The sequence below is a fragment of the Hydra viridissima genome, unplaced genomic scaffold, assembly GCF_058129835.1.
Source record: "Hydra viridissima isolate aposymbiotic clone 2 unplaced genomic scaffold, HvirCarnegie_v1 scaffold_10, whole genome shotgun sequence".
NCBI classification, from domain to species: Eukaryota; Metazoa; Cnidaria; class Hydrozoa; order Anthoathecata; family Hydridae; genus Hydra; species Hydra viridissima.
The window spans coordinates 15,440,809-15,455,657 of NW_028324309.1; the positions used below are offsets into that span (position 1 = coordinate 15,440,809).

Genomic DNA, 14,849 nt, shown 5'->3' on the forward strand with positions numbered 1-14,849 from the left:
ACGTTTTACTGTTTTAGAAGTAGGAAGAAAAAATGGAAAAAAAGAAATAAAATTTTTTTTTTTTTTTAACACTTTTTTTTCTTTAATTTTTAAAACAATTTAAAAAGTATTTACGATGATAAAAATGAGGAGAAATTTTTAAATTTATACAAAATAATAGATTCAAAACAAGCTTGTGAAGTTTATTGTATTTACAGTATCCTACAAGCAGTGCACCCAAACAAGACATTTTCATGAAAGCATTCATGAAGAATCACTGACTTAAATACTTGCAAGGATATTAAAAAATTAAAACCAGAGTTTAAACAAATGTACACTATTTTTTATTAAAGAAATTTAAACAGTTAACTGTTTGTAAAGAACTGTACATCACGCAACCTGAAAATTTATAAATTTGCATAAATAGAAACATTGCATTGTAATAGAGCTCTTCATTTGATGTAAAGGAGTGGAAAGCCGTTATTTAGATACCTTCCGAAAAATGTCTTCAAAGCGTGCCGACAGATTTCTCAAACTTTGCTTTGATCATTTCCTGGAAATTGGAGAAATTGACGACTGGAAATTATTCATATCCACAATTATTCACTTGAAATCAGTTAAGCAATGGTTAGTTAAGTTTTGAATTTAGCTATAAATATTCAAAACTTCGTTGCGTTATCAGTTTAAAATATATATACCTTTACCTAACAGGGCGGATCTTAAACTCGCTATCTACGCTGTTTTGCAGCTTCTAGAACACGATCCATGGATTGTGAAGGAGTTGTGCTTTTTTCTTCCGTTTACTCTACAAATAGATGTCATGAAGTATATGAAAACACTTAACAAACATTCTTATCCTAAAGATCTTTCGTTTATTTACAAATACCGTTAGCCATCTTTAAGCCTTATATTTTTATAAACAAATTTTGTGAAAAATAAAGTTAACTTTACAAAATTATTACAAATATAAAATTTATAAATAAATGTGTAAAATATATAAATATCTCTATGAATCGCCAAATTCTATAAGATATATATATACACAAAGAAAAAAGTTATAAAGGTAAAGAATGGAAGATCAGCGTAAATTTTTTAGTAGAAATGATGGAGTGACTTTAAGACTAAATTCTAAGAACTAAGGATAAAATCTGTTTTAGGGTGTTCCAAAAAAGGATACACTGGTATGTATTGGAATTTATTCCTTGTTTAGTTGTCTGTTTTAGTGGGAAAGTTAAGTTGTTGTAAATGACTGTAAATGACTGATCTTAGGTTATACCCAAAAATTTTAAGAGGCACTAGAAGATTTTATGCAAAATTTCTTTTTGTTTTCACAATTTTATCTCCTGATCAAGAGTGTCTTCAACAAGTCGTGCTCGTAAATTTCAACAGCTTCGCCTATCTTTCCAAGATTTCTTCATATCTTCGGCGAATAAACTGAAAACTTGTTAAACCGGTTTTTTATTTCTCGACGCTTACATATCTTTTAAGCATAACTGCACTTTGTGGTGTTGCTTAACTTAAGGGCCTGATATATGAGGAAATTTGTCCTGCTTTGTTGAGGCAGAACGAAATGCCAAGGTCTAATCGTGATGAGTAATCCCTCAGAATAATTCGTCTTTGTATATCTAAGAAATTTATTCTGCTCCGCTAAAATGGAAAAAAACCTTGTGTTTGGTAAAAATAGTTTAGCAAAAGACATATTTCCAATTAAGTTCTGCTTCATCTATTCTTACTACTATTAAATACATTTTAAAAATATACATTTGTATAATAAAAAGTATACAAATAACTATAAAAATATACACATACACATACACATACACACAAATAGACATGTATATATCGAACACCTAAATACCTATCGTAAATACTGTAGGTATTCAATCTTACTACTTAGATGTAGTTTCTTGGTTCATGTGAATAAGGTCTACTGTTTTATGCTGATGCTAGAATTTTGTGTGCATTTGTTTCTTTTAGTGGGAATTATCTTTTTGGTTGTTATGTTTTTTTATTTATATATACTTTTTAACGGCCGCCATTTTTAATATGTACTTTAAATCTGTTGTCGACAGGGTAATGCTATTGTTTAATATTTTCTCTTAGCTTTAGGTTAATTACCCAACCATGAATAAATTTTTGGGTTTCTACCTATTCTCTTGCAGGAAATAGATAAAGCCTTGTAGTAATGTTCTTTTGAACGATGTCTTTATGGCTCATTTTTTAAAATGGAACTGTTATCAAAATAATGCAACAAGCTTCAGAAAATAATGATTTGGGCTTCGCTCGCCTAACGTTTAAGTAGAGTGATTCGATTTTTGGTATAAATTGAATTATTGGGGGGAAAAAAAAAAAAAGTGAAAGAAAATGAAACGCTGATCTTGGGGTGAAAAGCGTTTATAAAACAAGTCTCTCCTTTGCTAGATTATTCCCAAACCGTTATGGCGATCCTTTATAAAATGCATTAAGTTAGCGAGGAGGAAGAAAACGCTGTAGCTGAAAGTAATTTATTGGAAATGAAATAAAATTTTTGTTCAGTACACAAAACATGTTGAGCGTAATAACTTGAAAACGTTGAAATTTAAATCATGTGAAATCACAACTTTGCAATGGATTAAGGTCTACGACGATGATTTAAGTATAATGACGGTTAATTTACGAATTTTAAAAAGCGAAAACTCAAGCATTTGATTTTTCTTTCTCACAAAAGTGTCATATACATCTCAATTTAAGCGTCTGTTATTTCCCCCCTTGATGAGTAGTTGTTCCTTGATTTACATTCTTTGCCGCAGAAGATTGCGCTCTTGAAGCAAAGCTTCCGGAACTGACTTCGCCTTCCGTTTTGGCCGTATTAGACTGAATTCGAGCAGCTGCATCAGTTGTCATTGGCGATTTGTGCGAGTTCATCTAAAAAGTTTGAAAATACAATCTAAAACAATAATCAGTATTTCGGATAGAGGAATGCATTTTAATTATCCCCGTTTTCAAGAGAGTTGTAGTTAAAAGTACTAGGTACAATGTTTTTTTTCATCTGTTTGCTACCAAAATTCTCACTTATTTGAGCTTTTATTGGCAGATTGTCACTCATTTGAGTTCTCTCTCATCATCTTAAATTAAGGATTTTTCTCAGTCATTGAGTTTCGTAAATCAGAAATTAAGTTCCTACCTTTGAGATTGAAAGTGGTAGAAGCTGCACTAACTTTGCTCTTGCTTTAGCTACGATTACATAGGTTTGAAAAAAAAAGAACGTTTGAGGCTTATTTATTGACTTTCACTCAGAATGGGTTTTAATAAGTTTTACTGAGAAGCGAAAAAAAGTTCGCGGAAAAATCTTTGTTTTTAATTGATCATTTCTGAGAAATGAAAATATTTCACAAAAATTTCCTATTGTTGTACTCAAAAAAGAACTTAAAAGAGTTAATTAACTCTTTTAAGTTCTTTTTTGCAATGGATTAAGGTCTACGACGATGATTTAAGTATAATGACGGTTAATTTACGAATTTTAAAAAGCGAAAACTCAAGCATTTGATTTTTCTTTCTCACAAAAGTGTCATATACATCTCAATTTAAGCGTCTGTTATTTCCCCCCTTGATGAGTAGTTGTTCCTTGATTTACATTCTTTGTAAGAGTTAATTAACTCTTTTAAGTTCTTTTTTGAGTACAACAATAGGAAATTTTTGTGAAATATTTTCATTTCTCAGAAATGATCAATTAAAAACAAAGATTTTTCCGCGAACTTTTTTTCGCTTCTCAGTAAAACTTATTAAAACCCATTCTGAGTGAAAGTCAATAAATAAGCCTCAAACGTTCTTTTTTTTTCAAACCTATGTAATCGTAGCTAAAGCAAGAGCAAAGTTAGTGCAGCTTCTACCACTTTCAATCTCAAAGGTAGGAACTTAATTTCTGATTTACGAAACTCAATGACTGAGAAAAATCCTTAATTTAAGATGATGAGAGAGAACTCAAATGAGTGACAATCTGCCAATAAAAGCTCAAATAAGTGAGAATTTTGGTAGCAAACAGATGAAAAAAAACATTGTACCTAGTACTTTTAACTACAACTCTCTTGAAAACGGGGATAATTAAAATGCATTCCTCTATCCGAAATACTGATTATTGTTTTAGATTGTATTTTCAAACTTTTTAGATGAACTCGCACAAATCGCCAATGACAACTGATGCAGCTGCTCGAATTCAGTCTAATACGGCCAAAACGGAAGGCGAAGTCAGTTCCGGAAGCTTTGCTTCAAGAGCGCAATCTTCTGCGGCAAAGAATGTAAATCAAGGAACAACTACTCATCAAGGGGGGAAATAACAGACGCTTAAATTGAGATGTATATGACACTTTTGTGAGAAAGAAAAATCAAATGCTTGAGTTTTCGCTTTTTAAAATTCGTAAATTAACCGTCATTATACTTAAATCATCGTCGTAGACCTTAATCCATTGCAAAAGTTGTGATTTCACATGATTTAAATTTCAACGTTTTCAAGTTATTACGCTCAACATGTTTTGTGTACTGAACAAAAATTTTATTTACAATTATAAACAGTTAACTTCGTTAACTGTTTATTTCTTGTTTATATATCAATTCATCTTTTATTTACTTGACGGATATGATCTGCGTCAAACACCTTTACATTAATGTTGTTTCTTATTTTTCCTCCTCATCTTTCTTCGGGCAGGCTAAGTTAAAAAACATTTAGTGCACTATTTCTGTTTTCTACCTCCGTTTTGGAATGTCACGGATAACATTCATTGGCTTGTAATAATTACCTTTTAATGTATTTTCATAAACAACTTTGAAAAAGGAAAAAGCATTGATTTTACTAAACGTTTAGTTGATTTATAACAAGGGCAAGAAATCACTTGGACAGTAGGGTAAGGCGGGGCTCGTTGAGCAGAGGGGCAAGTTGGGCAACTAAAGTATCTCAAAAACTACGCTTCAAATGACATAACATCAAACGGATGAAAGTTAGGGATATATAACGGTAATACAATACGTATCAAATGGTTGTTGAACGGCGGCCGAGTGAGATGCACGGGCATATTTTCGATTTTGGACTAAAAAAGTAAAAAAACATATTTTCGTTATTTTTTTTCTTAGAAGTTTGAAAATACAATCTAAAACAATAATCAGTATTTCGGATAGAGGAATGCATTTTAATTATCCCCGTTTTCAAGAGAGTTGTAGTTAAAAGTACTAGGTACAATGTTTTTTTTCATCTGTTTGCTACCAAAATTCTCACTTATTTGAGCTTTTATTGGCAGATTGTCACTCATTTGAGTTCTCTCTCATCATCTTAAATTAAGGATTTTTCTCAGTCATTGAGTTTCGTAAATCAGAAATTAAGTTCCTACCTTTGAGATTGAAAGTGGTAGAAGCTGCACTAACTTTGCTCTTGCTTTAGCTACGATTACATAGGTTTGAAAAAAAAAGAACGTTTGAGGCTTATTTATTGACTTTCACTCAGAATGGGTTTTAATAAGTTTTACTGAGAAGCGAAAAAAAGTTCGCGGAAAAATCTTTGTTTTTAATTGATCATTTCTGAGAAATGAAAATATTTCACAAAAATTTCCTATTGTTGTACTCAAAAAAGAACTTAAAAGAGTTAATTAACTCTTTTAAGTTCTTTTTTGCAATGGATTAAGGTCTACGACGATGATTTAAGTATAATGACGGTTAATTTACGAATTTTAAAAAGCGAAAACTCAAGCATTTGATTTTTCTTTCTCACAAAAGTGTCATATACATCTCAATTTAAGCGTCTGTTATTTCCCCCCTTGATGAGTAGTTGTTCCTTGATTTACATTCTTTGTAAGAGTTAATTAACTCTTTTAAGTTCTTTTTTGAGTACAACAATAGGAAATTTTTGTGAAATATTTTCATTTCTCAGAAATGATCAATTAAAAACAAAGATTTTTCCGCGAACTTTTTTTCGCTTCTCAGTAAAACTTATTAAAACCCATTCTGAGTGAAAGTCAATAAATAAGCCTCAAACGTTCTTTTTTTTTCAAACCTATGTAATCGTAGCTAAAGCAAGAGCAAAGTTAGTGCAGCTTCTACCACTTTCAATCTCAAAGGTAGGAACTTAATTTCTGATTTACGAAACTCAATGACTGAGAAAAATCCTTAATTTAAGATGATGAGAGAGAACTCAAATGAGTGACAATCTGCCAATAAAAGCTCAAATAAGTGAGAATTTTGGTAGCAAACAGATGAAAAAAAACATTGTACCTAGTACTTTTAACTACAACTCTCTTGAAAACGGGGATAATTAAAATGCATTCCTCTATCCGAAATACTGATTATTGTTTTAGATTGTATTTTCAAACTTTTTAGATGAACTCGCACAAATCGCCAATGACAACTGATGCAGCTGCTCGAATTCAGTCTAATACGGCCAAAACGGAAGGCGAAGTCAGTTCCGGAAGCTTTGCTTCAAGAGCGCAATCTTCTGCGGCAAAGAATGTAAATCAAGGAACAACTACTCATCAAGGGGGGAAATAACAGACGCTTAAATTGAGATGTATATGACACTTTTGTGAGAAAGAAAAATCAAATGCTTGAGTTTTCGCTTTTTAAAATTCGTAAATTAACCGTCATTATACTTAAATCATCGTCGTAGACCTTAATCCATTGCAAAAGTTGTGATTTCACATGATTTAAATTTCAACGTTTTCAAGTTATTACGCTCAACATGTTTTGTGTACTGAACAAAAATTTTATTTACAATTATAAACAGTTAACTTCGTTAACTGTTTATTTCTTGTTTATATATCAATTCATCTTTTATTTACTTGACGGATATGATCTGCGTCAAACACCTTTACATTAATGTTGTTTCTTATTTTTCCTCCTCATCTTTCTTCGGGCAGGCTAAGTTAAAAAACATTTAGTGCACTATTTCTGTTTTCTACCTCCGTTTTGGAATGTCACGGATAACATTCATTGGCTTGTAATAATTACCTTTTAATGTATTTTCATAAACAACTTTGAAAAAGGAAAAAGCATTGATTTTACTAAACGTTTAGTTGATTTATAACAAGGGCAAGAAATCACTTGGACAGTAGGGTAAGGCGGGGCTCGTTGAGCAGAGGGGCAAGTTGGGCAACTAAAGTATCTCAAAAACTACGCATCAAATGACAGAACATCAAACGGATGAAAGTTAGGGATATATAACGGTAATACAATACGTATCAAATGGTTGTTGAACGGCGGCCGAGTGAGATGCACGGGCATATTTTCGATTTTGGACTAAAAAAGTAAAAAAACATATTTTCGTTATTTTTTTTCTTAGATGTTTGAAAAAACATCTGGCATCACTAAACTGTTGACATTTTACCCGTTAATTTGACTTTCGATTACACTTTGCCATTTTTTCCTAAGACTTATAGTTCTTTTTAGTCACCTTACTTATGTGTCACCTTGTCTGGTCGGGGTTGAGTTGAGCAGGTTTGAGAAAAGTTAGTAAAACGGCATTATCGAATGCGGAGAACAAATTTCGTTGTGAGAAACATTTGAAGGTCCATGCATACTTTTAAATTAATCATTATTAAATACTCTTAACAATTTAAGAAAACATCTTAAACCCTTCTTTTTTTTAAAAAAAAAACAAACGTTGATATGCTTTAAAACTATTCAGTTTTTACTTATTTTAAAAATATTTTTACTTAAATATTATTTAGTCAAAAGTTCATAAATAAAAGTTTTAATTTGAATCTTGAATTACGTGTGATTTGTTTTCTATATTTATTATGATGATATTGCTTATTTTATATATATTTTGATTATAGTTAGTATATATGTACTATGTATAAATCATTTTTATATATAGTTATACTATATATTATTTTATTTACTATTGGTATATAAATTGTAATATGTGTGTGTATATTACACATCCAAATAATTGTGTTTATACAAAGCTCTAGTTCTACAAACAGACGCAATCTCTCTCTCTCTCTCACACACACACACAGATATATATATATATATATATATATATATATATATATATATATATATATATATATATATATATATATATATATATATATGTTTAAAAAAATGTAAGTGCAGCTGTGTTTAAGTGAATGTAGAGTTCTGTTGATTGTGGACGATTACTCATCTTATTTACATTTTGAAAGACTAAACTTAGAAAAGAAGAATAGAATAGTCATGTTTTCTTTCCCACCACATTGCAGCCACTAGATGTATCAGTATTATTTTCTTATTTAATGTGTAAGAAAGTAGTGCTCAATTTTAAGATATTATTTTATTTTTCTTTTAGTTATCTCTTGTCTCATAAGTATTAATTTTTTTATTCATATCTTAAATAATCAAATCTTTAATGTTTATATCTGAAATAATTCAAAAATTCATTGAGATTTAAAGTGTTTATTAACAAAGCTATATTTTGGTTTAATAACACAGAAATGTATGTAAGAAAAACATAGTTCATAGTCACAGAAATGCATTAGTTTGTTTATTGCTCAACTTACCCACAGCGGGTGGATTTTGCAGCTTCGTTATCTCTCGGCAATATTTTCTCAAACAAATCATAAAAAGTTTTTTTCTTTCTTCAGTAGTTTTTAGCAGATAAAATTTTCTTTCTAATAGTGAAAAAATTATGTAAATCCGACGCACCGTTTAAGAGATCTGTCAGATTTGATAAAAATTACTGAGCTGGCGCCCCCTACCCTTACTGCTTAAACAGTAGCTGTTCGTATAAGATAGCTTTCATTAATACGGTTGGCAATGAAAGCCTCATTAATATTCTTATATTAACAACCCGCTGTTTTCAACAAATTGAAGTTGGTCTAAATCATGTTTTATGCAAAGGATGATGTAAAAACGTTACTCAAAGGTTCATCAAAAATGAAGCCATTTTGAATTATACACTCGGAACATTCTACAGCACGTTTAATTACATCATCATCAGCCATCATCATAATTAGAACGGTACAATATTTCCATCAAAAAGAAAGAAAAAAAATTTTGTGCTTTTTTTTTAGGTATTTTTTTCCAAAAAATCAATACTTCCAGGATATTGCCGCTCTATTATAGTCAAAACTGAATCTGCATTTGATTAAAACACGCCAAGCCATTACGCATTTGTCTTAACATTAGTTAAAAAGCAAACGATACTCAAAACTATATCTGAATTAAATAACATAACAGCAGATTTATCGAAGATAGAATACTGTTCAAATAATGTTCACATTTCAGTCTATCATTAAATCTTATTGGTTTATCTTCTTTAGCTACTTCGTCTAGGTGTATTAGCCCTCATCTTGATCTCGTGTAGTTATCTTGTCAACTGTTTATCATCATCTGAAAATTGTTTATCATCGTCTGTAGATTGTCATATTTTAAGTTAAAGGGTTAGATTTGAAAAATGTTTAAAGGTCCAAATAAATGCTTGCAAGAGCTCAATTTTACCAGTCGAGTAATCGATCGAGTATCATCCATCAGATATCATTCTTTTACCAGTCGAGTAACCGATCGAGTATCATCCATCAGATATCATTCTTTTACCAGTCGAGTAACCGATCGAGTATCATCCATCAGATATCATTCTTTTACCAGTCGAGTAACCGATCGAGTATCATCCATCAGATATCATTCTTTTACCAGTCGAGTAACCGATCGAGTATCATCCATCAGATATCATTCTTTTGTAAAAAATGCAAAGAATTCTGAAAAGTATGAATTTCCAAAAAAAATTTTTTTGGATACCATTTTGAACTTCAGCATAATCACAAAAGTATATAAAAAAAACAACGAAATACTTCTTTTACATAAACAAGAAGCTTTCATTAAATAGCACCCGATGGATATTCGTTTCTTCTACAAAACTGAAGACCTTTTTAAAAAAACATGCGTTCATTTTTGAATGTCTTCTATTTTCTTGGAATCTTCTTTCTACCACGTACACATCATCTGCACCACCTTGCAGCGTTTACCACTACCGTTAATACCAGTAGGATTACGCTTAATGCAAGATAAAGAGAGTGCAACACCAGTATAAAAATTTTTTCAAAAAGATAGGTCAACCTTCGATTTGTGAAATTGAAACGCAGGAGTGACCCACTCTCCGCAAGAACATTTTTTCCCTATGCAAAAAAAATAAAACAAAATAACAACAAAAAACTTACAAATCTCCCCCCCCCCCCCCCGTACAAACTTTAAGTTCATTTGTATTACAACACAAAATCCGAGTCTAAAAAATATAACTATAAAAAAGTAAGCAGAAAAAGTGAACTAACCTGCCCAATTGTATGCACCTAGTTTTGAAAAGCATTTCCAGCACATAATCTAAACAACCAGTTAAACAAACCGTTGACAAAATATTTATAATTATAAATACCCTTAAATGGACTCTGAACACTGGAGCAAAATGAGTTAAATTTGTTTGGAAATATTTTCTTTCTAGTATATGTTATCAAATAATTCATTTTTTACGTGAAGCGCTTATCCCAGCGTTCATAACCATTCCATTTGATTCTATGGGAGACCAGGCCAACAACCAAAAAATCGTAAGTTGAAATATTTTTAGGTTTACGTTTTTCTGGTTATTTACTGTATTATTAAAGCTCGATATTATACAATTCTTCAAAAAAAAAAACAAAAAAAAAACGTAAGTACGTTTTAATGCTTTTTTTTGGTAATTTTTGAATATTCTTCAGACAAGCTATTTTAAATTTGAATGAAATCGCGATACCCAAATGAAGCGTAACAGTATCCTTAGTTTTATAATTTTCTACAGTAAAGCATTTCTTTTCTATCTTTTGAAAGTTGGTTTAAGTAACTCAATCCCTGTTGGGGATAGGTCAAATCAACAGCTACGGGGTGAACTGAAACAACTGCTCATCTTATCTTGAAAATCAGTGATTACTTCCTTTGTCCTCTTGTTTTATTTTTACTAAAACAACACAATATAAATTAATAACTTAAACGTGTTCTACAGTTGTGGTCAAAAAATTCTTGAGTGCTCAAAAAAACTAACTGCGTGCTTGTTGTTCTTCGTAATTTAAAATGATGTGTTTTAACGTTGATACAAAAAACGATAATGATTTATTTTAAGATTTATACAAAAATCTTTTTGTTCATCTTTAAATTTTCTCTAAATAGTTCTTTTTTTTTTCTGAAAGATTTACTTTCTAAATTGGCCGCGGAAAGAGTTGCAGAGGAAAAACGTTCATTGATGAAAAACTCCCGCAAACAAGGGAGAGAAGCAAAGAGAATTACAACTGATAGACAAGATCAAACAGCATCTGAATTTGATTGTTAGTGACAATAAGTAGACATTTGATACAATCAAACCAAAGGCGTTTGATACAATCAGGACCAAGAGTGACACTTCAAATAAAAAGACAAGAGTCTGTTGGAAAGAGATTAGTGTTTGCAAAGGAACGTGTCAACTGGCTTTTGAATAAGTAGCGCAATATCTTGTGGTCTAACTAGACGATCTTAGAGGTAAATTCAAAATTCCATCACCCAAATTGTGAATTCAAAATCGAATGTTTCCTTCTATAAATCGATTGAGACGCGCTGTGACATTTTGCGCTGCCTTATTGAAACAACTGTTCTTCCATGTTATTCCCATTCAGTAAACTTTCGGGATCACTTCATTGATGATGGTCCTCAAGGATGTATTTGTAGGGCAAGTTTTTCAGGCTGGAGAAACCTACTTTTGTCAATCCATGCAGTAATTAATGTAACATATCTAAAGTTGCTTTACTAATTCTCATTTCTTCATTGGGGTGATTAATTTCTGCAGACCAATAATGTAGTTCTGTTGTCATTTTGATTGTTCTTATCAATTGCAACCTATAGCGTGGCGTGATTGGTCCTTGTAAAAATTTGTACAATATCTCCATGTGGTGGCTAGATAAAAAAAAAAATCCAAGAAAAACCTGTCTATTCAAGATATTCCCTGTCTCTGGAAACAACAGTAAAAACGAAACACTGCCACTGGAAATGATAATAAAAACAAAATAGGGGGGTTTTTCTAATACTTACATTTTTTTTTTCAATTTGCCTCAAACTTTGTCTCAGTTCACCCCGTTAAGGGACTGTATAAACAACCTAACTTGATCTATATGAAATTTAAAAAAATTAGAAAAAAACTCACTTTAAAAAAATTTCTTTTTTTTAAACTCATAAAGATCAAGTTAGGTTGTTTATACCGTTTATTTATGTAACCCTAAAGCCTGATATAGTTTAAGTTAGGCAATCATAATAGGTAACAAATCAAGTTTATTTACGATGATTTTCAAAAAGTGTTTTAACTTCCCGGCATCCCTTAAGAATCAGCAGAAATTAGGATTAGCATAGTATTAAGATTTTTTTTATAACTTTACAAAGATTTGATTATCTAGTTTTAACGTTCTGTAAAAAGTAACAACTGGAAACTTTTTAGAAATTCACCTTTCCTTCAACCATTGACCCCATTTGAGTTTTTAGCCAATCAGGAGACTCGATAACATATATTGATGAACAATTTGGGCGATGAATTGGAAGTAGATCACGTGACTGCATAAGCCTACTTCTAGCCAAACATGAAAAAGATATAAAAAAAGAAAATAAATAAGCCACGTATTATAAAAAATAAAATGTAGATAAGCATTTTGTTTCTGCACATAATACGGCAACAAAGAAATTGTAACAGGATCATTCAGAAAACGATTAATGAATATAGGATCTATCTAACCTGCACTTTCGACATCTATAAACCCGCAGCGGATCTTGTTCCGCAACAAAATTCAGTTCCTTTTTTTTATCCCAGAGATAATTTCTTCCTTTAGATAAACATATACTTTGATATTAATACTGAAAATATCATGTGTTTAGTATGATGATGAGTTTACCAGCTTAACAAAAGTTGCACTAATGAACTACTGCCCAAAAATTTATTCAAAGTAAATTAATTTATTTTTGAAAACCTAGAAATCAAAAACAAAGGCAAAAAAAAAAAAAAAAGATTATTATTAGAATATTACTTTAAACAGCTTTCTCATAAAAATCATTTGTCCGTAATAAAATAATGAACAAAAAAAAAACAACTTATTTTAACGTCTACCTGTTATTTCCTTTTGAAGAAGTGCGGTAGCAAAATTTCTGTACATAGGATGTGTCCGAATGATTTCGTAATTCATAGATCCATATAATTCAAGTTGTAGAAGAAATCCATGATTCGGCCTTAAACAGTACCAACAAATAACGTTTCAATCAGAAGACTTGCTTAAATTTTTTTATGTGATTAATTTACAGGGTGGGCCAGCAAAACTTAGGATTTCTTGAACTATTCTTTAAAATTATATTCTCAATTGTTTAAAATATAATTTTTTCTTTTCCAGAGTGAAAGATAGAAAAACCAGTTTCAAAAGTAGCTTTAATTATAGAACCAACCATGTCCAGTTAGGAAGCTAAAAGACAACAAATAGCAGACTTGCTTCTTGCTGAAATCGAAATTAGACGCATTACGGAGACGTGTTGCGGTGTCTATGAGCACCGTCTACAATGTTAAGGACCAAATTTTAGTTGAAGAAGGCATAAAAAGAAGGTTTAGGATGTGAAGGCATGAATAAAAACCGGGATTTTTATATTTTTTAAAGTCTCTCAAAACCAAAATATTGAAAGATTCTACGGAATCCATGAGAAAGCTATCCTGAGACATGAATATTAGCTCACAGACCATAAGAAGAGCTGTCCACTGATTTACAGCTAAGGTCATATACAAGATTCTGGGAGTTGTGACATCTGATGGAAAAAAGGTTCCTCTCCATTTTTTTTAAACCTGTTGAAAAAGTGGGAGCTGAAGTTTATTATAAGGCCCTACAGTACTCAAAACCAAAATATTGAAAGGTCTTACGATACTTAAAATCAAGTATATTAGAATGAAGCAAAATATCTTGAAACTTAATTTTGAACAGTTGCAACGTCTTCAGATGCCGTGTGCAGGCTATAATAGATAAGAAAGACCCCCATAATGTATAAAATATTTTTTAAGTGCCTTAAAAACGTTTGTTTAAGTTATTGATGTCAGTTGGTCGGTTATTGAAAAATAAATTATTATGTATAGTTTTTAATCTCCTAAGTTTTACTGCCCCACACTTTATTTTAAATATAATTTTGGAAAAATTGATATTTCATCGCAGACTTTAATAGCTTTGAAGAGAATTATGATAAAGTTTGTATAATTATGATGATTATTATAACTATGTAATTAAAAAAAAAAAACAATATTTTTAGGCTTAATATTACAATTTTCTTTTTCTGCGTTGAGTTAAAAAATAAACACAGAGATCACTAATGTCAAGTAGATCAGAAACAATTAAACTTACAGAGCATCGTGCTTAACACTTTGTACAATCTGCAAGGCGTCTTTTAAGCTGATGCGTTTGTTTTTCATAAGGTAAGCTATGACAACAGCAACACTTCTTGATTGTCCAGCTAAGCTAAAATGAAAACCTTGTTGAAAGAAAAATAGCATAAAACAAGAATATCAAATATTACAGAAAAAAAAATTTTACCAATGAACTAAGACATTTACACCGCTTTTCACAACTTTTTCGATGAAATCAACACATTCTACAAGACAATCCAAAATGTTAAATGAAGTCTCATCAAGTGCATAGACAAATTTGGTTGTTGGATACTTCCAATTTATACTATAATCAGCGTGTTTTTTACATAATAAGTAACTTAATTCGTTGCTGTCAACTGTTAGAACAGCTGCAACAGAGCTTTCAATCAGACATTGCCGACATGATGCAAAATCTCTATCAGACAAAAGTAAACAAGAAGCCACCATGTAACAAGGCATTTTTTAGCATTTGATTATAGTACTTAAAGCAATTTTAAAA

General features: G+C 30.9%; 1 protein-coding gene and 3 long non-coding RNA genes across 7 annotated transcripts; 2 read left to right on the forward strand and 2 right to left on the reverse strand.

The window, feature by feature from the left end:
* Positions 1-359: 359 nt before the first annotated feature.
* On the reverse strand, positions 360-14,809 carry LOC145181490 (dual specificity protein phosphatase 12-like). Of its 4 annotated transcripts, none has more exons than XM_090100590.1 (7): positions 14,517-14,809; positions 14,328-14,441; positions 13,064-13,182; positions 12,695-12,782; positions 12,412-12,532; positions 684-784; positions 360-532 (listed from the first exon to the last, which is right to left on the reverse strand). In XM_090100590.1, the coding sequence occupies exons 1-6, from the start codon at positions 14,807-14,809 to the stop codon at positions 731-733; spliced, it is 789 nt and encodes a 262-aa protein (XP_089956716.1). In that variant the 3' UTR covers positions 360-532; positions 684-730. The 4 variants fall into 4 exon arrangements, with proteins under 4 accessions (XP_089956716.1, XP_089956714.1, XP_089956713.1 ...); XM_090100588.1 differs by lacking the exons at positions 360-532; positions 684-784 and adding exons at positions 8,975-10,094; positions 10,248-10,296 and having other exon boundaries at positions 12,412-12,529; XM_090100587.1 differs by lacking the exons at positions 360-532; positions 684-784 and adding exons at positions 8,975-10,094; positions 10,248-10,296.
* On the reverse strand, positions 2,656-3,305 carry LOC149883338 (uncharacterized). Its single transcript, XR_016456545.1, has 2 exons — positions 3,143-3,305; positions 2,656-2,883 (listed from the first exon to the last, which is right to left on the reverse strand). It is a non-coding gene; the product is annotated as an uncharacterized LOC149883338 (long non-coding RNA).
* On the forward strand, positions 3,703-4,352 carry LOC149883339 (uncharacterized). Its single transcript, XR_016456504.1, has 2 exons — positions 3,703-3,865; positions 4,125-4,352. It is a non-coding gene; the product is annotated as an uncharacterized LOC149883339 (long non-coding RNA).
* Positions 5,897-6,546, forward strand: LOC149883340 (uncharacterized). Its single transcript, XR_016456456.1, has 2 exons — positions 5,897-6,059; positions 6,319-6,546. It is a non-coding gene; the product is annotated as an uncharacterized LOC149883340 (long non-coding RNA).
* Positions 14,810-14,849: the final 40 nt, after the last annotated feature.

Coding starts and splice junctions, on each gene's coding strand:
- LOC145181490 (XM_090100587.1), bottom strand. CDS start 14,809: ATGCCTTGTTACATGGTGGCTTCTTGTTTACTTTTGTCTGATAGAGAT. Junction 12,783..13,063: donor TCTTCAAAAGGAAATAACAG/GTAGACGTTAAA, acceptor GTTTATCTAAAG/GAAGAAATTATCTCTGGGAT. Junction 12,533..12,694: donor TATAGATGTCGAAAGTGCAG/GTTAGATAGATC, acceptor ATGTTTGGCTAG/AAGTAGGCTTATGCAGTCAC.